The sequence below is a fragment of the Somniosus microcephalus genome, chromosome 13, assembly GCF_052327205.1.
Source record: "Somniosus microcephalus isolate GS21.2 chromosome 13, FLI_Smic_1.0, whole genome shotgun sequence".
Lineage (NCBI taxonomy): Eukaryota > Metazoa > Chordata > Chondrichthyes > Squaliformes > Somniosidae > Somniosus > Somniosus microcephalus.
Genome location: NC_140999.1, coordinates 5,821,292 through 5,842,540, shown reverse-complemented (window position 1 = coordinate 5,842,540; position 21,249 = coordinate 5,821,292). Strand labels below are relative to the sequence as shown.

The following is a 21,249-nucleotide window of genomic DNA, read 5'->3' as shown; positions in this document are numbered from 1 at the left end:
TAATCCGTTTTTAATGATGTTGGTTGAGGGATAAATATTGGCCCCAGGACACTGGGGAGAACTCCCCCCTGCTTTTCTTCGAATTTGTGCCGCTGGCTCTTTTACGTCCACCTGAGAGGGCAGACGGGGCCTGGGTTTCGTCCGAGAGACGGCGCCTCCGATGGTGCGACACTCGCCCGGTACTGCACCGGGAGCGCCAGCCTGGATTAAGGGCTCAAAGTCTCTGGAGTTGGGAGGGGGGGGTCTTGAACCTACAAAAACATCTGACTCAGAGGCGACCAACTGCGCCAAGGGTTACACCTTCATGGTAGAATAGCATGCCAGCACTCACTGCCTAAAGAATAGTCTCTTGGCTGAGGCCCAGATGGGAGGGTGTCTGGCTCACATGGGACCGTACCCCAGTCGGGAGAAGTGGGGGACAGAGGTCTATCCGGGACACAACGTCCCTTTGGAATTCATGTATTGTTTTTCAATCAAAGAGCTTGGCGGCTAGTTTAAAACAACCTGGTCCATCAGCAGGCACAGGTTCCCTTTATACAGAATCTTGGGCACAGCAGGCGTTAAGCTGACTGCAAGAACCTTGCCAAACTCCAGGAGTTACATTTCCAAACACTTGGCTCACACAAGTCAGGTGGGAAAGGGAAACTTTTTTTCTAATCCTATTTTTTTTTTGGAAAAAAAAAGGAGGCAACTTTTATTTCCAGTTTCTTGTTTTTCTATTTATGTTCCAAGCAACAATAGCCAAACCATAACCCCCCCCCCCTACCCCCCACCAGCCCCCCCTCACCCTCTGACAGATCAGAGAGAGAGAGAGAGAGCAGGGCCAGGAATGTGGACTGAAATTCGGACCAATCAAGCGAGCTAGACACAGCAACATAAATAAAGGCGAGTGGGCTGTCGACCAGCCAATCTCACCCTGCTCGACACTCACAACTCCAGCAGCTTTAGTGCTTCACAGGACCATCTACACCTTACAGTGATCCCCAGACCCGACAAAAACTATTTTAAAAAAGTTGTTAAAGTTTATTAATTTTTAAAATCAAAATAAAAAGCCAGTGGGTGACACCAATTTTTTTTAGTGAACAGTTGGAGTGGTGGGAATGGAGGTGGAGATAGTTTGGATGCTCCTCTCCCTTCTTGTCTTATGGCAGCCTGCTTCAGCTCAAGGTAAGAAACTTTTAAGAAAAAACTTTTTTTTAACGAATTAAAGAACATCTTCCTGAATTCCCACTGACTGTCCCTTTAAGGGAATCCGAGATACCGTTGACCGTTTGCAATGATGGCTTTTCCACTTTTGAAAGCCAAAAAAAATACGCTTCATAATCGCCACTTAATTGATCTTTAGATCTGAGATTTGCTCTGATGGTTCAGGTAATTGTTTTTTGTTCAAGTCTCTTACTTTATCTTCAGTACTCTGGTTTATTCCGCTTGTTCCCCAAGTTACCTTTCCTTGTGGAATTACATCCTCCCCCCGCGCCCCCCGGAATTCCCGATCTTGCATCGTTATCAATATATTGAAGAGTTAAGTCAAACCTGTTTAATTCAGGAATTCTACGGGGCGGGGGTCGTTGGTTTAAATTCTCCAGCAATTCCGCCTTTAATGTTTTCTCCTTCGCTGATGTTTGAGATGGGCTTTCCCCACATTGCTGAGGAGGTCCATGTACTGGGAGGAGGTCAGGCAGACCAGGTGAGTTCCCAGGTACAGTCTCCGGGCGGTGCCTGAGTTAACCATGCCTTGTGTTGGACTCAGTGTCCCTGGGCTAGGTGAGGGAGTCAGTGGGGTGGGGGAGGGAGGGAGTAATCCTGAATTATTATCTAGTGACCCCCCTTCCTCCCCCTCTCACTGCTGGAAACTGGAAAATGGTCTGAATGTTGGGTAAGGACAGATTTGGACTTTTCTGCGACGCCTCCTGTTGCCAAATAGCCGGGCCACGCATCAGTGTCTGGGACTGGCGCGTGAATAACCAGCGCTCGGGTGAGGTGCTAGCGGGCTGCTGATGCCCGTGGAACCTGCACCCCCAGCAGGACTTGGAGCTTAAACTAACATGTGCTTGTGTGCATCTTGAGTCACTTCTCTTGCTGGAGTCTAGGACTGGATGTCCAGGGCAGGATGGGAGATAGCGAAGGGAGCTGCAAAAATGGGACACTGATATCTGTCAGCGATATCGCCAAATATTGAACCTTATTGACTTGAGGAGAGAGCATGGATAATACTATCAGTTGATCATAATTACAATTTGGATGGATTTAAAATGATAAGTGTAGTGAGAAGCTGAGGATGCAGGTACACAGCTGGGGACAGATACAATTTGGGGTTGTACTGTACAACCAATGAAGTACTTTTCGAAGTGTAGTCACTGTTGTAATGTAGGAAACGCGGCAGCCAAGTTGCGCACAGCAAGCTCCCACAAACAGCAATGTGATAATGACCAGATCATCTGTTTTAGTGATGTTGATTGAGGGATAAATAGTGGCCCCAGGACAGCGGGGAGAACTCCCCTGCTCTTCTTCAAAATAGTGGCCGTGGGATCTTTTATGTCCACCTGAGAGAGCAGACGAGGACTCGGTTTAACGTCTCATCCGAAAGACGGCACCTCCGACAGTGCAGCGCTCCCTCAGTACTGCCCCTCCGACAGTGCGGCGCTCCCTCAGTACTGCCATCTGACAGTGCGGCGCTCCCTCAGTACTGCCATCTGACAGTGCAGCGCTCCCTCAGTACTGCCCCTCTGACAGTGCGGCGCTCCCTCAGTACTGCCCCTCTGACAGTGCGGCGCTCCCTCAGTACTGCGCCTCCGACAGTGCGGCGCTCCCTCAGTACTGCCCCTCCGACAGTGCGGCGCTCCCTCAGTACTGCGCCTCCGACAGTGCGGCGCTCCCTCAGTACTGCCGTCTGACAGTGCAGCGCTCCCTCAGTACTGCCATCTGACAGTGCAGCACTCCCTCAGTACTGCCCCTCCGACAATGCAGCACATCCCTCAGCACTGCACTGGGAGTGTCAGCCTGGATTATGGGCTCAAATTTACATTATGGGCTTGAACCCATGTTGATTCGGAGGCCAGCACGCCACCCACTGAGCTACGGCTGACCCCTAAAGGGAAAGTGAGATGCGTATCTTTGAGTTTCTACTTTCCGCAAGCTCAGCGTCAGTCTCCGAGCGTTTTGGAGAGAAGCAAGTTACCGGTTGAAATTTACTTGGACGGAAAGAGAAAGACAGTTAATGTTTCATTAGAGCCGTGTTTGTCTTGGCCCATTGCATTTTTCAGCCTTTCCGCCTTTCCTGATTTTAGTAAAGAAAGAAAGACTTGCATTTCTATAGCGCCTTTCACGACCTCAGGACGTCCCAAAGCGCTTTACAGCCAATGAAGTACTTTTCGAAGTGTAGTCACTGTTGTAATGTAGGAAACGCGGCAGCCAATTTGCGCACAGCAAGCTCCCACAAATAGTAATGAGATAATGAGTAGATAACTCAAATTTAATGCAGATTATTAACCAGCCGACTCAATCGGTATAGAAACATAGAAAAATAGTCGGCCATTCGGCCCTTCGAGCCTGCTCCGCCATTCAATATGATCATGGCTGATCCTCTATCTCAATACCATATTCCCGCTCTCTCCCCCATACCCTTGGTGCCTTTTTGTGTCTAGAAATCTATCTGTCTCCTTCTTAAATATATTCAGTGAAATGTATGTTACTGTTTTCCCTGATCACTGAAAGATTTAGACTGAGGGAGGGTGAATTTGGGCAGCCGTTCTCAGCCAGTGTCGATGTTGCTTTAAGGTTAGCCTTTTCGGATGGGAACCACGGGCTTAAAAACGTCCAGGTTTAAAACGGGCAGTCGTTTATGTCGACCAGAAAGCGATGCCATTATTGCGCTGAGGTCAGCTTCAAAGCAGAACCTTAAACGCTCCGTATATTTCTGGCAGAAACGGCTGCGCTCACTCACTAGTTCGCACCTCATTAAGGTGCACCCAAAGCAAGAACAAACATAAATAAATCGCACCTCGTTACTGTTCAATTCGACAGTGACTGCCCTTCAAAAGTACTTCATTGGCTGTAAAGTGCTTTAGGAGGTCATGCGGCACTATATAAATGCGAGTTCTTTTTTCCCCTTTTGTGTACTTAAACCCTTTTTATCCCCTCTAAGTGTGGTGGCGGTTACAGTTTATATTGAGCACTGACTGCAGTTTAAACAAAGCCGCAGAGGTCAGAGCAAAGCTGGAAATTCATTAAATATATTCACGAAGGAGTTAGATATATTTCTTAAGGCTAAGGGGATCAAGGGATATGGGGAGAAAGCAGGGACAGGGTACTGAGTTTGGATGATCAGCCATGATCTCGTTGCATGGCGGAGCAGGCTCGAGGGGCCGAATGGCCTACTCCTGCTCCTATCTTCTATGTTTCTATGGAAACATCTGGGCAAAAGGCCACCGCACGAAAGGAGCATTCTTGTTGTATAGTGGAGGACTGGCATAGCACTGCCACGTTTAACCGGCCGTCGCGTACAGTGGGCAGATCGTGTATAGCGGGCAAATCGAGCTCGCACCAACACGCCCGCTGCAAGTGCTGGGGGGGACTTTTTTTTAATGGGTTTTTGCGCTCTCTGAGGAGCTTTCTGGGGTCACTGGGAAGCTGAGGCGGTTCCTCGCAGAGGGAGGCTCAGGTTGAGCAGGGAGGGCGGGCAGGAGATGTCACCGGGCATGGTGGGCGGGTGTGGAGCGGGGAGTGGGATGCGATCAGAAGTGCTTCGATGGAGGCTGGATTGGAGTCTTTTACCTCCTTTCTCCCCGCGTCCCCCTCCCCCCCACCCACCCCCTTCAAAAGGAGTCAAACCTCTGCTGGGGTAAGATTCGCGGGATGGGAGGGGTCCGCCCACCGATGCCTCATTCATAATCATAATCATAATCAACTTTATTGTCATTGTTAGTGCACAAGTGCAGTACAACGAAATGTAGGCTTGCGGCTCCCGAGAGTGTACATTTAGATTAAGACATTTAAACATTCAACATACATTTGACTTGTAATACATTAACATAAACATAACCATAATAAAGTGCATTGGCAGATGTGCAGGCTTTAGAGTTTATTTGTGGAGTTCAGTAGGATGACAGCCCTGGGAAAGAAGCTGTTCCTAAATCTGGTCGTTCGGGTGCGAATGCATCTGTAGCATCTCCCAGATGGCAGGAGGGCGAACAGACTGTGGCTGGGGTGGGTAGGGTCTTTGATGATGGTCCGTGACCTCTGTAAACAGCGTTTCTGGTATATGTGCTCTATGGTCGGTAGCCGGGTGCCGGTAATGCGTTGGGCAGTTTTGACTACCCGCTGCAGGGCTTTCCGGTCATAGTAGCTACAGCTGCCATACCATACTGTGATACAGTTCGCCAGGATGCTCTCTATTGTGCAGCGGTAAAAGTTAGAGAGGATCAGGGGTGACAGGTTACATCCCTTCAGCCTCCTTAGGAAATATAGGCGCTGCTGGGCCTTCTTCACCAGAGAGGAGGTATTGAGGGACCAGGAGAGGTCTTCCGTGATGTGGACTCCGAGGAACTTAAAGCTGTCCACCCTTTCCACCACAGCCCCATTGATGTGGATGGGGGTGTGACTTCCGCCTTTAGACTTCCTTTAGTCCACAATGATTTCTTTGGTTTTCTTGATGTTAAGGGCCAGGTTGTTATCGGCGCACCACTTCACGAGATGCTGGATCTCCTCCCTGTAGGCTGACTCATCGTTGTTGGTGATCTGGCCTACTACCGTGGTATCATCCGCAAACTTGATGATGGTGTTGGAACCATGAACAGCCACACAGTCGTGGGTGAAGAGGGAGTAGAGGAGGGGGCTTAGCACACATCCTTGTGGGGCCCCCGTGTTTAGGGTCAGGGGGGGGAGGTGTGGTTACCTAATTTGACAGACTGGGGTCTGCCAGGCATGAGAGGAGGCGGCCAGTGTTGCCAAGCTATTCAGCCAAGCTGATCCCACACATGCCTTTTTAGCGGGAGTCACTGAATAACGATTTGGAAAGGGCACCCCCCCCCCCCCCGCCCCGACTGCCAAATGGCTCCAATCAGCTCAGCACGGAGTGTTTATGTTACTGGACTAATAATCCAGAAAATCTGAGTTCAAATCCCACAGTGCCAATTTGAGAATTTGAATTCAGTTTTATTTTAAAAAGTAATAATTCTGGAAATAAAAAGTTGGGATCAGTAAAAGTGACCATGAAGCTGTCGGATTGTCATAAATACCCAACCGGTTCACTCCTGTCCCTTTTTGGGGAAGGAAACCTGCCGTCCGTACCCGGTCTGGGCCTATAGGTGACTCCAGTCCCACACCCAACGTGGATGACTCTTAACCGCCCCCCCCCCCTCTGAAGGGATCTAGCGAGACGCTCCGTTGCATCAAACCCGCTACAAAAATTGCAGAGGCTCAAGAGGAAAGCCCAGCACCACCTCCTCAACTAGCAGATCATCAGAGCAGAGAAGGTCAAGGGGAGATTTGATAGAGGTGTTTGAAATCATGAAGGGTCTCGATAGAGTAAATAAAGAGAAGCTGTTTCCAATGGCTGATGGGTCGCTAACCAGAGGACACAGTGATTGGCAAAAGAACCAGAAGCGACAGGAGGGAAAACCTTTTTACGCAGCGAGTGGTGAGGATTTGGAATGCGCTGCCTGATAGGGCGGTGGATACAGATTCAATAGTAGCCTTCAAAAGGGAATTGGATAAATACTTGAAGGAGAAAAAACTGCAGGGCTATGGGGAGAGAGCGGGGGAGTGGGGCTAACTGGATTGCTCTTCGAAAGAGCCGGCGTAGACTCGCTGGGCCGAATGGCCTCCTTCTGTGCTGCGCGATTCTGTGATTCTATGAAATGTTGGCCTTGCCAGCGACGCCCACATCCCGAGAATTAATTAAATCAAAAAAAGCGTCGGACCACAGATTCAACCTGGGGCATGTTGGTCTGTGCACTACGGTCTATTCCTGTTACTTCAAAGTCATCTTATTACACCTGCGCTTTGAGGCAATTGGGGGGCTATTCAACATGGTTAGGCACTTAAATCGTTCTTTCACGGACCGAATGGGGAAGCTGGGATTGTTCTCCTTAGAGCAGAGAAGGTTAAGAGGAGATTTAATCGAGGTGTTCAAAATTATGAAAGGCTTTTGATAGAGTAAATAAGGAGAAACTGTTTCCAGTGGCGGGAGGGTCGGTAACCAGAGGACACAGATTGAAGGTAATTAGCAAAAGAACCAGAGGGGAGATGAGGAGAATGTTTTTTACGCAGCGAGTTGTTGTGATCTGGAATGCGCTGCCTGAAAGGGCGGTGGAAGCAGATTCAATAGTAACTTTCAAAAGGGAATTGGATAAATACTTGAAAAGGAAAAATGTGCAGGGCTGTGGGAAAAGAGCAGGGGGGACTGGGACTAATTGGAGAGCTCTTTCAAAGAGCCAGCACAGGCACAATGGGCCGAATGGTCACCTTCTGTGCTGTAAGATTCGATGATTCTATTCATTCTGGCCTGTCCCTGAATCTCTACCGACCCTCTGGTTTTAAATAGTCCAGCGCTTTCAGTATTTCTCCTCTCGATGGCTAAACCAGTGGTGACGATAAACATTCGTTCTTTCCTTCAATGTGCAGCTTCACAGCAAACAATACCAGAAGTGGCTGAAATTGCTGCTGTTCTAGTTTCTCTCGCAGCTGCACATCGTCCAAGTGGCAAGGGGTTTATGAAAGGTACGGCAGGTACAGCACGGGTTAGATACAGGGTAAAGCTCCCTCTACACTGTCCCATCAAACACTCCCAGGGCAGGTACAGCACGGGTTAGATACAGAGTAAAGCTCCGTCTACACTGTCCCATCAAACACTCCCAGGGCAGGTACAGCACGGGTTAGATACAGAGTAAAGCTCACTCTACACTGTCCCATCAAACACTCCCAGGACAGGTACAGCACTGGTTAGATACAGAGTAAAGCTCCCTCTACACTGTCCCATCAAACACTCCCAGGGCAGGTACAGCACGGGTTAGATACAGAGTAAAGCTCCGTCTACACTGTCCTATCAAACACTCCCAGGGCAGGTACAGCACGGGTTAGATACAGAGTAAAGCTCCCTCTACACTGTCCCATCAAACACTCCCAGGGCAGGTACAGCACTGGTTAGATACAGAGTAAAGCTCCCTCTACACTGTCCCATCAAACACTCCCAGGGCAGGTACAGCACGGGTTAGATACAGAGTAAAGCTCACTCTACACTGTCCCATCAAACACTCCCAGGACAGGTACAGCACGGGTTAGATACAGAGTAAAGTTCCCTCTACACTGTCCCATCAAACACTCCCAGGACAGGTACAGCACGGGTTACAGAGTAAAGCTCCCTCTACACTGTTTGTATGGGAATGCCCATGTGTGTGTCTGAGTGTACGCACATCTCTGAGAATTTTGTAGATTTTGTTTGGCACTTTAATCCAGAGGTCTCGAACCCCAACTCCCTCCCGCCTTACCCCGGCTCCCAACACTTGTTTTAAGTCTGGAGCACACAGTCGGGCGGATGATCCTCTTGTGTCACTTTTTTTTAACCAGCTCCTTTTGAAACAGTCTATTTCCGTCCACAGTTTCCGCAGCTGCCGAAGGGAATGAGTCCGGATTCCAGAAATGGAAACAGGTTCGGAGGAATCGGAAGCCAGGTTACAATGGGATACACGCACTGAGCCCAGGTAAAAATTTGGGGTCAATCTTAACCCCCGTAGTGGGTTTCGGGGTGAGGGGGAGCGGAGGGGCAAGTGTGAAACGCGCGGACTGGCCTAAATTGCATGCCCGGGTATTTTACCTCGCGGGCCTTGACGTAAGAAAACTACTAGGCACTTGGTCTAAGCGTTAAACAAAGCTTTAATCAAAGTTTTAAAACGTGGAGGTCTAGTTGTGTCCTTCACTAGTTCCTGTTAAGAATGTCCTGCGCAAGCTGGGCCCGTGCCCGAGTATTTATACTCTCCCTGGACAGCGCCACCCACAGGCCGCTCAGTATTATTTCATAAGTCTTTCTTTCATGAATGACTGATTCATGTCAGGCCTCACTTAAAATGCCACCGAACGGGCGTGAAGTGGCAGCTGGAGATCGGGCAGCCCTTGGCCACCCGCCAGCCTCCAGGTAAGTGCCTGGGATCGAGTTTTGGGACGGAACATACGAATTAGGTGCGGGAATCGGCCATTCGGCCCCTCGAACCTGCTCCGCCATTCAATAAGATCATGGCTGATCTTCGACCTCAACTCCACTTTCCCGCCCGATCCCCATATCCCTCGATTCCCCTAGAGTCCAAAAATCTACCGATCTCGGCCTTGAATATACTCAACGACTGAGCCTCCACAGATCACCTCTCATTCTCAAATGGAACCGTCTGTTTTAACTGCTCAAAGTGGGGTGGGGGGGGACAATTAAAATCCAACACCCTCCCCCAGCCCCAGCTAAACCGGACTTCAAGGGTTAAGTTACGAGGAGAGATTACACAAACTCGGGTTGTATTCCCTAGAATTTAGAAGGTTAAGGGGCGAACTGATCGAAGTTTTCAAGATATTAAGGGGAACCGATAGGGTAGAGAGAGAGAAACTATTTCCGCTGGTTGGGGAGTCTAGGACTAGGGGGCATAGTCTGAAAATTAGAGCCAGACCTTTCAGGAGTGAAATTAGGAAACACTTCTACACACAAAGGGTGGTAGAAGTTTGGAACTCTCTTCCGCAAATGGCAATTGATGCTAGATCAATTGTTAATTTTAAAATCTGAGATTGATAGCTTTCTGTTAACCAAAGGTATTAAGAGATATGGGGCAAATGCGGGTATATGGGGTTAGGTCGCTGATCTCATTGAATGACGGAGCAGGCTCGAGGAGCTGAATGGCCTCCTCCTGTTCCTATTATCCCGGAGTATCCCTTCGAAAGCACTGCATTGGCTTGCGATAATTAGTATCATTTACTCTGTGCTTCTTTGCTAAGCTTCCAACTGATTAAAAAATGCGTTCGCCGACTGTTTCAAACCTCCCTGGGTGGGGTGGGGTGGCTGGAATAAAAAGCTTTGAATCATGAACGCTGGGAGTTTGAGCAAGCAAGAGTTCAGCAGACAGTCACACTGCATGCCCGGCAGACACCATTGATTGACAGCTCCCGTAATGCAAGCGGCTCGGTCGCCTGTCAGCAGGAAAGAAGGTCGCTGAACTTTCGTCTCGTGCCCCTCTCTCTTTTAAAGGTACAGCCCGCCGGCGGGGATCAGTGCTCGCTCGCTCAGTGACCTCCGTCTCCTTTTGTTTCTTCTGTCTTTTTCTATTTCCTCTCCTGACGTCATAGAGTCCTGCTGGATCACTTGTCTGGGCGTCCATTCGTTGCGTGCTTAGTGATTATTGGCTGGCTATTCGACTGTTGGGGGCATCATGGCCAACCCTCACCCGACATTTGATCAGGGCTGGGAAATCCTGGCTCATTTCCCACCCCCCAACCGAGGGATGCTGAGGTCAATTCAGAGAACGATACAGCACACAAGGAGGCCATTCGGCCCATCGTGCCTGTGCCGGCTCTTTGAAAGAGCTCTCCAGCCAGTCCCACTCATTCCCCACAGCCCAGTAATTTTTTTCCTTTTTAAAGTAGAGAGATTCAATTCCCTTTTCAAAGTTAGTACTGAATCGGCTTCCACCACTCTTTCAGATCAGAACAGCTCGCTGCGTAACACAATTTCTCTTCATCTCCCCTCTGGTGCCTTTGCCAATTACCTTCAATCTGTGTCCTTTGGTTACTGACCCTCCTACCTGTCTACAAGGGTATAAAAGGATATGGAGCCAAGGCAGATAGATGGAGTTAAGATACAGATCACAGGCTCAAGGGGCTGAATGGCCTACTCCTGTTCCTGCTCTATCAAAACCCCTTATAATTTTGAACACCTCTATCAAATCGCCCCTTAACATTCTCTGCTCCTGACCATAGGACAACAACCGCTCCCCCTCCCCTCGCTCCCCCCGCCGCCCCTCCCATCCCCGCCGCCCCGCTTGAGATCGGCTCACAGACCCAGGGAATTGAACCCGGGCCGGTGGGGCTCAGTACCACAACAGGAGGAGAGGGAAACTGGGCGGGGGAGGGGAAGAAAGCCCTCACGGAAACGAGTATAACTATCTGAACGAGAATTCTGGGTGTACTGTACCTGTGGGGCCCACCTGCACCAGGAGGAGCTGACCTCAGCCCTTTTAAATATCTTGCTGTGTCCCCAAGGCTTGGCGCATGCCAGGTTAGGAGCGGCCTGGCTGCAGGGAACACAGGAACAGGAGGAGGCCTGTACCTCAACTCCATCCACCTGCCTTGGCTCCATATCCTTTTCTAAGGTTGTCTAGCAAAAATCTGTGCGATCTCAGATATAAATTTATTAATTGAACTTTCATCTATTGTTTTTTGCGGGAGAGAGTTCCACACTTCTAGCATGCAGGTGCAGCAGGCGGTTAAGAAGGCAAATGGTATGTTGGCCTTCGTAGCGAGAGGGTTCGAGTACAGGAACAAGGATGTCTTGCTGCAGTTGTACAGGGCCTTGGTGAGACCACACCTTGAGTATTGTGTGCAGTTTTGGTCGTCTTAACTGAGGAAGGATGTTCTTGCCATGGAAGGAGTTCAGCGAAGATTCACCAGGCTGATACCTGGGATGGCAGGAATGACGTATGAGGAGAGATTGGGTCGATTGGGCTTATACTCGCTGGAGTTTAGAAGAATGAGAGAGGATCTCATTGAAACTTATAAAATTCTAACAGGACTAGACAGACTAGATGCTGGAAGGATGTTCCCGATGGCGGGGGAGTCCAGAACCAGGGGTCACATGTCTAAGGATAAGGGGTAAGCCATTTAGGACTGAGATGAGGAGGAATTTCTTCACCCAGAGAGTGGTGAACCTGTGGAATTCTCTACCACACAAGGCAGTTGAGGCCAATTCATTAAATATATTCAAGAAGGAGTTGGATATATTTCTTAAGGCTAAAGGGATCAAGGGATGTGGGGAGAAAGCAGGGACAGGGTACTGAATTTGGATGATCAGCCATGATCTCATTGATATATTATATTATCATAGGTATATTATATGTGTGTATATTTATGTATACATGGGTATATTTGTCTATACACTGTATGTCTAGATCTGCGTTATGTGTTCAATTATATATGTTCTTTTTCTGTGCTTTGGCAACATAAGATGTATCTTGTCATGCCAATAAAGCAATTTGAATTGAATTGAATTGAATTGAATGGTGGAGCAGGCTCGAGGGGCCGAATGGCCGACTCCTGCTCCTATCTTCTATGTTTCTATGTTTGCGTGCAGAAGTGTTTCCTAACTTCTCTCCTGAATGGCCCGGCTCTGATTTTAAGGTTTGTCCCCTTGTCCTAGACTCCCCCCGCCCCCCACCAGTGGAAAACGTTTCTCTCTATCTACCCAATCAATTCCTTTCAAAATCCTAAAAACCTCAATCATGTCACCCCTTAACCTTCGATATTCCCGGGAATACAAGCCTAGTTTATGTAATCTCTCCTCATAATCTAACCCTTGGAGCTCTGGTAACAGTCTGGTGAATCTGCGCTGCCCTCCTTCCAAGGCCAATAGATCTGCTGTAAGGTGCGGTGCCCAGAACTGAACACAGTACAGGGAAGCTGCAGCAACTAGTGAAGGTCGCCTGGCTGCAAGGAGAGAGCTGGATATGTTTGGAGGAGGTGACATGGCGACTGGGAAACTCCGGCATTCTGAGTTGCATTGGGGAAGCCCCGAATTTAAATACTTGTGAATATTAATGAGCCTTGTACAAAGTCTGTAACTATACCCGGGATAAATTGGTCATATTAAAAACAGCATTAAAATGTGGGACTGATTGGAGAGCACTTTCAAAGAGCCTGCTCGGGCAAGACGGGCCGAATGGCCTCCTTCTGTGTAGTATGATTCTATGCTTCTATGATTCTAAGCCAAAAGAGTAATTCTGGTGGGAAATGGTGGGGGAAAAAAATCATATTGTTGCTTAGAATGCCCTTCTGATTTCAATCATTTCACTAAATTTAACCTGTGCTGTACCTGCCCTGGGAGTGTTTGATGGGACAGTGTAGAGGGAGCTTTACTCTGTATCTAACCCGAGCTGTACCTGCCCTGGGAGTGTTTGATGGGACAGTGTAGCGGGAGCTTTACTCTCTATCTAACCCCGTGTTGTACCTGCCCTGGGAGTGTTTGATGGGACAGTGTAGAGGGAGCTTTACTCTGTATCTAACCCGTGCTGTACCTGCCCTGGGAATGGTTGATGGGACAGTGTAGGGGAAGCTTTACTCTGTGTCTAACCCGTGCTGTACCTGCCCTGGGAGTGTTTGATGGGACAATGTAGAGGGAGCTTTACTCTGTATCTAACCCGTGCTGTACCTGCCCTGGGAGTGTTTGATGGGACAGTGTAGAGGGAGCTTTACTCTGTATCTAACCCGTGCTGTACCTGCCCTGGGAGTGTTTGATGGGACAGTGTAGAGGGAGCTTTACTCTGTATCTAACCCGTGCTGTACCTGCCCTGGGAGTGTTTGATGGGACAGTGTAGAGGGAGCTTTACTCTGTATCTAATCCCATGCTGTACCTGCCCTGGGAGTGTTTGATGGGACAGTGTAGAGGGAGCTTTACTCTGTATCTAACCCGTGCTGTACCTGCCCTGGGAGTGTTTGATGGGGACAGTGTAGAGGGAGCTTTACTCTGTATCTAACCCGTGCTGTACCTGCCCTGGGAGTGTTTGATGGGGACAGTGTAGAGGGAGCTTTACTCTGTATCTAACCCGTGCTGTACCTGCCCTGGGAGTGTTTGATGGGACAGTGTAGAGGGAGCTTTACTCTGTATCTAACCTGTGCTGTACCTGCCCTGGGAGTGTTTGATGGGACAGTGTAGAGGGAGCTTTACTCTGTATCTAACCCGTGCTGTACCTGCCCTGGGAGTGTTTGATGGGGACAGTGTAGAGGGAGCTTTACTCTGTATCTAACCCGTGCTGTACCTGCCCTGAGAGTGTTTGATGGGGACAGTGTAGAGGGAGCTTTACTCTGTATCTAACCCCGTGCTGTACCTGTCCTGGGAGTGTTTGATGGGACAGTGCAGAGGGAGCTTTACTCTGTATCTAACCCGTGCTGTACCTGCCCTGGGAGTGTTTGATGGGACAGTGTAGAGGGAGCTTTACTCTGTATCTAACCCATGCTGTACCTGCCCTGGGAGTGTTTGATGGGACAGTGTAGAGGGAGCTTTACTCTGTATCTAACCCGTGCTGTACCTGCCCTGGGAGTGTTTGATGGGACAGTGTAGAGGGAGCTTTACTCTGTATCTAACCCGTGCTGTACCTACCCTGGGAGTGTTTGATGGGACAGTGTAGAAGGAGCTTTACTCTGTATCTAACCCGTGCTGTACCTACCCTGAGAGTGTTTGATGGGACAGTGTAGAGGGAGCTTTACTCTGTATCTAACCCGTGCTGTACCTGCCCTGGGACTGTTTGATGGGACAGTGTAGAGGGAGCTTTACTCTGTATCTAACCCGTGCTGTACCTGCCCTGGGAGTGTTTGATGGGACAGTGTAGAGGGAGCTTTACTCTGTATCTAACCCGTGCTGTACCTGCCCTGGGAGTGTTTGATGGGACAGTGTAGAGGGAGCTTTACTCTGTATCTAACCCGTGCTGTACCTGCCCTGGGAGTGTTTGACACTGGCACTGAGTTCCTGATTAGATAGTCTACAATTGATGTTGCTCACTTTCATGAAATAAAAATTCACAAAAAGTATCAAAAGAAAATGTAAACCACTGTCTAACTTGTTTTTTATCAAAAGAATAGAATAATTAGGAGCAGGCGTCGGCCATTCGGCCCCTTGAGCCTGTTCCGCCATTCAATAAGATCATGGCTGATCTTCTACCTCAACTGCACTTTCCCGCCCGATCCCCATATCCTTCATTCTTTGAGAAATTTGCCTTCTGATGTCTGTGTGACTCTCTCCAGCTCTACACCCAACATGTCCATTAATGCTCAGCCCTCTGTCCCCACCATTGGTGTCACCCCCTTGCTCTTCATTGCCTTTCTCTCCACTCCGAAACCCTCCTCTGGACTGAGCTTTCAGTCACCTTGCCTTCGCTTCGTTCCTAACTCCTGTCCTGTGTCTATCGCTCTCCCTGTAAAATTCCTCGGGATGTTTACACAGGGCCTTACCTCATTTCTCGGAATAGTGTCATAACACTTTGCGTGGAATGATATTTTAATTGCAGCAGCTGTTGTTCTGCATGCAAATACAGCAGCCATTTTGCACACAGCAAGAGCCCACATCTATTTTTGGTGGAGTTGGTTGAGGGAGGAATGTTGGTCAGGGCACTGGGGAGAATTCCCCTGCTCTTCTTCCTGTGGTGCCACATTCACTTGAACCACCAGATGGGGCCTCGGTTTGACGTCTCATCTGAAAGACGGCACCTCCGACAGTGCGGCGCTTCCTCAGTTCTGCCCCTCTGACAGTGCAGTGCTCCCTCAGTACTGTCCCTCTGACAGTGCAGCACTCCCTCAGTACTGCCCCTCCGACAGTGCGGCGCTTCCTCAGTTCTGTCCCTCTGACAGTGCAGTGCTCCCTCAGTACTGTCCCTCTGACAGTGCAGCACTCCCTCAGTACTGCCCCTCCGACAGTGCAGCACTCCCTCAGTACTGCCCCTCCGACAGTGCGGCACTCCCTCAGTACTGCCCCTCCGACAGTGCAGCGCTCCCTCAGTACTGCCCCTCCGACAATGCAGCGCTTCCTCAGTACTGCCCCTCCGACAGTGCAGCACTCCCTCAGTACTGCCCCTCCGACAGTGCAGCACTCCCTCAGTACTGCCCCTCCGACAGTGCAGCACTCCCTCAGTACTGCCCCTCCGACAGTGCAGCGCTCCCTCAGTACTGCCCCTCCGACAGTGCGGCGCTTCCTCAGTACTGCCCCTCCGACAGTGCAGCACTCCCTCAGTACTGCCCCTCCGACAGTGCAGCACTCCCTCAGTACTGCCCCTCCGACAGTGCAGCACTCCCTCAGTACTGCCCCTCCGACAGTGCAGCGCTCCCTCAGCACTGCCCCTCTGATAGTGCAGCGCTCCCTCAACACTGCCCCTCCGACAATGCAGCGCTCCCTCAGTACTGCCCCTCCGACAGTGCAGCGCTCCCTCAGCACTGCCCCTCCGACAGTGCAGCACTCCCTCAGTACTGCCCCTCCGACAGTGCAGCGCTCCCTCAGTACTGCCCCTCGACAGTCCAGCATTCCCTCAGTACTGCCCCTCCGACAGTGCAGCGCTCCCTCAGTACAGGCACTGGGAGTATCGGCCGGGATTATGGTGCTCAAGTCTCTGGAGCGGGACACGAACCCACGACCTTCTGGCTCGGAGGCCAGAGTGCTAACTCACTGAGAGAAGCTGGTGCGCATTAGTCAAATTTTAAGCCGATTGTTTGATGTTAATGATTGGCACCTTTCATTTCCGCACAGGTGTGACAGAGTGGACCTCCTGGTTCAACATCGACCACCCTGGCGGGAATGGAGACTTTGAGCGGTTAGAAGCCATCCGCTTCTACTACCGGGAGCGGGTGTGCGCACGGCCCGTGTCCATCGAGGCGCGCACGACGGAATGGGTGAAAGCAAACCAAACCGGAGAGGTGGTCCATTACAGCCCAGACAAGGGGTTCTGGTGTGTCAACAAGGAGCAGCCAGAGGGCAGGACTTGCTCCAATTACCATGTCCGATTCCAGTGCCCTGTAGGTAGGTGGGACGTCTCCTTATCTCGGTGTCCTCGCCAACGTTCCTTGCTCCGTAATATCTTTCTCCCACTTCTCTTCATCTGCCTGACACCTCGCCACCTGACTGTAACTCTCCAGCTCTTTCCCTTGGGGAGATGCCTGGTTGTTCAGGTCAGAAAATACTAGTGGGAAATGACTGGCTTTCTCTCTCTTTTTACACTTTAAAAAAATATATACTTGTTCATTCATGATTTGTAAATATTGGCCCAGAAATTGGTGTCGGGGGCTTCCCGCGGGTGCAAGCCCCCCGACCTACACTTACACAGCGCGCCGGCAGTTGAGGCCTGGGCCTGCGTGCATTTCCTGTCTGTGGCCCGGTCCAGCTCCCAGCGCGCTGTGCTTGCGTGATCCAGCGGCGTAGTTAGTGCGATGCGTCGGCTGGGATCACGTGAGCACTGGGCAACCAATCGAAGGAGGGAAAAGCCCATTCATGAGTTTGACAGAAAAAACTGTCAAACTCATGAAAACTCCGGCCCCCAAAACAGTACTTAACCTTAAAATAAATTTGAAAAAAACATCACACTATTTAAATCAACTATAAATAACATTAAATAACTATTTTAAACAATAATTTAAATTTTTGAAAAAAATAATTTTATAAAAGATCGGGGCTAAAAATACACTTACCTTAATGTAAAGTATTAAAAAATAATAAACCTGTGGAAAAAATGTTCTAATTTTAATTAATTGACCACTTACCTTTTAAAATGAAGTCCTTACGTCTGGCTTTTTTAATGTGTAAAATGTAGAGGCCTTCACACACGGGCAAACCTGTAAAAAAAGAGGAAGTTCAACGCGCAGGCGCAGACTCCTGCGCGCACGGGTTCGACCTCTGAACCCCTTGGGTCAGAGGATCGGAAATGCCGGTTTCCCGCGCATGCGTAGTGCATGCAAGAAACCGGCACTTCCATCGGGTCCACGCGTGAGTACTCCGTGCGTACTCACGTGTTGGGACTCGAATTTCTGGGCCATTATGTTTGAACCAATCAGGTGAAAGTATGATGTATCTACTTTACATACATCATTCTTGCACCTATATAATAGCAAAATACTGCGGATGCTGGAAATCTGAAATAACAACAGAAAATGCTGGAAATACTCAGCAGGCCAGGCAGCTTGGGCGACCGCTTTGCGGAACACCTCCGTTCAGTCCGTAAGGGTGACCCTGAGCTTCCGGTCGCCTGTCGCTTTAATTCTCCGCTTCACTCCCGCTCTGATCTCTCTGTCCTCGGCCTATTACATTGTTCCAATGAAGCTCAACGGAAGCTCGAGGAACAGCACCTCATCTTTCGATTGGGCACTTTGCAGCCTGCCGGACTCAACATCGAGTTCCAACAATTTCAGATAATTATCCCTGCCCCCATTTTTCATGCAGTATGATTTTTGCCATTCCCATTTGCAACATTTTATCTTTCCTGCCTCTTACAAAAGTACAGGATGTTCTTTGAATTCCTTCCTCCCCTCCTAACCCCCCCCCCCCCAACCCCCCGCCGTCTCTGCATCTGCTTAGTATCTGTTACATTTCCAGCTTTTTCCAGTTCTGATGAAGGGTCCCAGACCTGAAACGTTAACTCTGTTTCTCTCTCCACGGATGCTGCCTGGCCTGCTGAGTGTTTCTAGCATTTTCTGTTGTTCTTTCATTCTTGCACCTGATTGTTGGGCGATTTTAACCCCACTTGCTGAGCAGAAACCTGGCGGGCGGGCAGTTAAAGGCGCCCGGGCTCTCACCTGTCCGAAAACCGCCTTGATCGCAACATCTGCAATTTTAACCTGCTCTCCTGAGCAGGCGACAAGGACACACGCCCAGAGCCAACGGGGTCCTTCTTTATGTCTGTATGTTGCGGCCCCATGACATAATTGAGACCAATGTTCCTTCTCATTTTTCTTTGGCCCGCGCGACCCCTTTAACGGGCTGCGCGGGCTTTTCAAAATTCCGCGCCTGCGCGGTTTTTACAATTTTAAAAGCCGGCTCAACGGGACCCGCCGAGCGCCGTGTGGCCGCGCAGCTTAAAGGGAACGTTGATTGAGGACCGACTATAATTTTAACTCAGGCCTGAGCGGGGAATCCACCTGGAGTTAAAATTGGGGCCATTCATGTGTGCCACTTTGAGAGGTGTCACTTTGAGGGGTGCCACTTTGAGGGGTGCCACTTTGAGAGGTGCCACTTTGGGGGTGCCACTTTGAGAGGTGTCACTTTGAGGGGTGCCACTATGAGGGGGTGCCACTCTGAGGGGGTGCCACTCTGAGGGGTGCCACTTTGAGAGGTGCCACTTTGAGAGGTGTCACTTTGAGGGGGTGCCACTCAGGGGCTGCCACTCTGAGGGGGTGCCACTCTGAGGGGGTGCCACTCTGAGGGGTGCCACTCTGAGGGGTGCCACTTTGAGGGGTGCCACTTTGAGGGGTGCTACTTTCAGGGGTGTCACTTTGAGAGGTGCCACTTTGAGGGGTGCCACTTTGAGGGGTGCCACTCTGAGCTATGTTGGGAAAGCTCGACATGACATCTGACCATGTGGTAATCGGCATGCGCTGATTTCACCCTCTATCTTTTGTGAACTCCGTTCTCAGTTCAAACCTACTGGTCGCACTGGTCAGAGTGGAGCTCGTGTTCAGCCACCGCGTGCGGGGGAGCCGGCATCCAGGCCCGACAGCGCACCTGCACAAGCAACATGCGCTTCCGCTTCATCGTGTTCCCAAAATGCAAGGGGAAGGGCATCGAGCGACGAGGGTGCACTACAGCCCCGTGTCAGGGTAAGAGCGAAGCACACCGCCTGTTTGGGGATCTCATCAAAACTTATAAAATTCTAACAGGACTAGACAGACTAGATGCAGGAAGGATGTTCCCGATGGCAGGGGAGTCCAGAACCAGGGGTCACAGTCTAAGGATAAGGGGTAAGCCATTTAGGACTGAGATGAGGAGGAATTTCTTCACCCAGAGAGAGGTGAACCTGTGGAATTCTCTACCACAGAAGGCAGTGGAGGCCAATTCATTAAATATATTCAAGAAGGAGTTGGATATATTTCTTAAGGCTAAAGGGCTCAAGGGGTATGGGGAGAAAGCAGGGACAGGGTACTGAGTTTGGATGATCAGCCATGATCTCATTGAATGGCGGAGCAGGCTCGAGGGGCCGAATGGCCTACTCCTGCTTCTATCTTCTATGTTTCTATGTTTTTATGAACGGTTTATTGGCAGGGGAGGGTGATCCAAAAACGAAGCATCCCTCTCAGATTGGGCCTCGTGGGGCTGTTAGGATCATAGGAGGCCATTCAGCCCCTCGAGCCTGTTCCGCCATTCAGTGAGATCATGGCTGATCTGTATCTTAACTCCATCTACCCGCCTTGGTTCCATAACCCTTAATACCCTTCCCTAACAAAAATCTATCAATCACAGCTTTGCAATTTTCAATTGACCCCCAGCCTTTCTGGGGGAGAGAGTTCCAGATTTCCACCACCCTTTGTGTGAAGAAGTGCTTCCTGACATCACCCCTGAATGGCCTGGCTCTAATTTTAAGGTTCTGCCCCCTTGTTCTGGACTCCCCCCACCAGAGGAAATAGTTTCTCTCTACCCTACCGAATCCTTTTAATCATCTTAAACACCTCGATTAGATCACCCCTTAATCTTCTAAACTCGAGGGAATACAAGCCCAGTCTGTGCAACCTGTCCTCGGAATTTAACCCTTTTAGCCCCATGCGAAGCTTTGCACCAGTTCTCACAGCGCAGACCGTGGTAAACAGGCTGTGGGTAGTTCGTCCACTTTGGATACGAGACAGAGAAAGAGAAAGAGAGACCGAGAGAGAGAAAGAGAGACCGAGAGAGAGAGAGAGAGACCGAGAGAGAGAGAGAGAGACCGAGAGAGAGAGAGAGAGACCGAGAGAGAGACCGAGAGAGAGAGAGAGAGAGAGAGACCGAGAGAGAGAGAGAGACCGAGAGAGAGAGACATGACAGAGAGAGCCCCAGGACAGTGACATCCGAGAATTCGACCCAACACAATTATTACTAAACAAAAGGAAAAATATTTGACATATTGGACAGAAACGACAAAAACCCAAAACAAACTCGATTGCTATTTGGCCCTAAACAGACCGTACACCAAGGCTGATTACCTGACCATGGTGAAAGATAGCAAACTGAGAAAAACCTTGACAATGTACAGACTTAGTGAGCATAGCCTGGCCATCAAAAAAGGCAGACACAGGCAGACCTGGCTGCCCAGAGAGGACAGGCTGTGCTCTCACTGCAGTCAGGGAGAGGTGGAGACAGAGATGCACTTCCTCACAACTTGTGGAAACTATCAGGACATAAGGGGGAATTTCTACCCAAAATTCATAAAAATATGCCCTGAATTCAAAAATTTGAATGACCACCAAAAACTCCCATATCTATTAGGGGAACAGAGAAAATGTGTAACATTAGCGGCAAACTATGTTACAGCTTGCCATAAGCAGAGGGACAACCAGTGACCAGTGAATCTA

The 21,249-nt window shown here is 49.8% G+C and overlaps 1 protein-coding gene across 1 annotated transcript in view; it reads left to right on the top strand.

Moving 5' to 3' along the window:
- Positions 1-21,249, top strand: part of cilp2 (cartilage intermediate layer protein 2) — a 59,768-nt gene that overhangs the window by 6,374 nt on the left and 32,145 nt on the right. The window contains exons 2-4 of the mRNA XM_086005982.1: positions 8,598-8,699; positions 16,472-16,741; positions 19,345-19,527. Of these exons, the coding sequence (XP_085862108.1) occupies positions 8,598-8,699; positions 16,472-16,741; positions 19,345-19,527 (555 nt within the window). The remainder of the gene's footprint in view (positions 1-8,597; positions 8,700-16,471; positions 16,742-19,344; positions 19,528-21,249) is intronic.